The sequence below is a fragment of the Eimeria mitis genome, genomic scaffold (assembly GCF_000499745.2).
Source record: "Eimeria mitis Houghton genomic scaffold, Emh_scaff576, whole genome shotgun sequence".
Classification (NCBI taxonomy): Eukaryota; Apicomplexa; class Conoidasida; order Eucoccidiorida; family Eimeriidae; genus Eimeria; species Eimeria mitis.
The window spans coordinates 10229-11023 of record NW_013574007.1 but is presented as its reverse complement, the minus strand read 5'-3'; the positions used below and the strand labels follow the sequence as shown (position 1 = coordinate 11023).

The 795-nt window shown below is 58.2% G+C and overlaps 1 protein-coding gene across 1 annotated transcript in view; it reads right to left on the bottom strand.

The window, feature by feature from the left end:
- Positions 1 to 795, bottom strand: part of EMH_0016710 (uncharacterized protein) — a gene marked incomplete at both ends in the record, with an annotated part of 12449 nt that overhangs the window by 5945 nt on the left and 5709 nt on the right. The window contains one exon of the mRNA XM_013500708.1: positions 25 to 778. Coding sequence (XP_013356162.1) covers positions 25 to 778 — 754 coding nt within the window. The remainder of the gene's footprint in view (positions 1 to 24; positions 779 to 795) is intronic.

The window sequence follows — 795 nt, the reverse complement described above, 5'->3', positions numbered from 1 at the left end:
CAGCTGCTGTTGGGTGTTGTAGACGCAGAGGCTAGCGGACCCGTTCCCGCTGCTGGGCCTTCTGCTGCTGTCGGCTGCACCCATGAAGGATAGCTAGCCAGCAGCTGCGAGGGGTCGACCTCAGCTGGCGGCTCCACCGGCTGGCCCGGGGTCATTACATAGTACACGGGCTTGCTGCAGCTGCGGCACCTTCTGCTGCTGCTGCTGCTGCTGCTGCTGCTGCTGCTGTTGCTGCTGCTGCTGGGGTCTGCGGGGCTGCTTCGTTTAGGCTCCTGCTCGTCTTGAGGCTGCTGCGTGTCAGCAGCAGCAGCAGCCTTTATATGGTTACTATGTCCGTTGTCTGCGTCGTGTTCCTGCTGCTGCTGCTGCTGCTGCTGCTGTTGCCGTTGCTGCTGCTGGTGTGAGTGTTTAGCAGGCAGCGTTTTGTCTCTGTGCTGCTGCTGCTGCTGCTGCTGCTGCTGCTGCAGCGGGAGAGGATAGTCTCGGCGCCACCACACTGGGTGCGGGCTGGCTAGGCGTATAATATCGTTAGTAAGAGAGAACCAGCCTCTGTGTGTTTCTTCTGGGGAGAGGGGCAGCTGGTCCCCCTGCAGCAGCAGCGGGGGTGCATCTGCTGCTGCAGCAGGAGAAGCTAGGTCTTGTTTGCTGCTGGTGAGAAGAAAATGAATAAATACTGATCTATACTTCGGCAAATAAAACTTTATTATGCCCTCCACCCAATCGTAGCTGTCTATACACTGACGCTCCCGCCAACCACGCACCACACGCACACGGCATCCTATATACGCAAACACT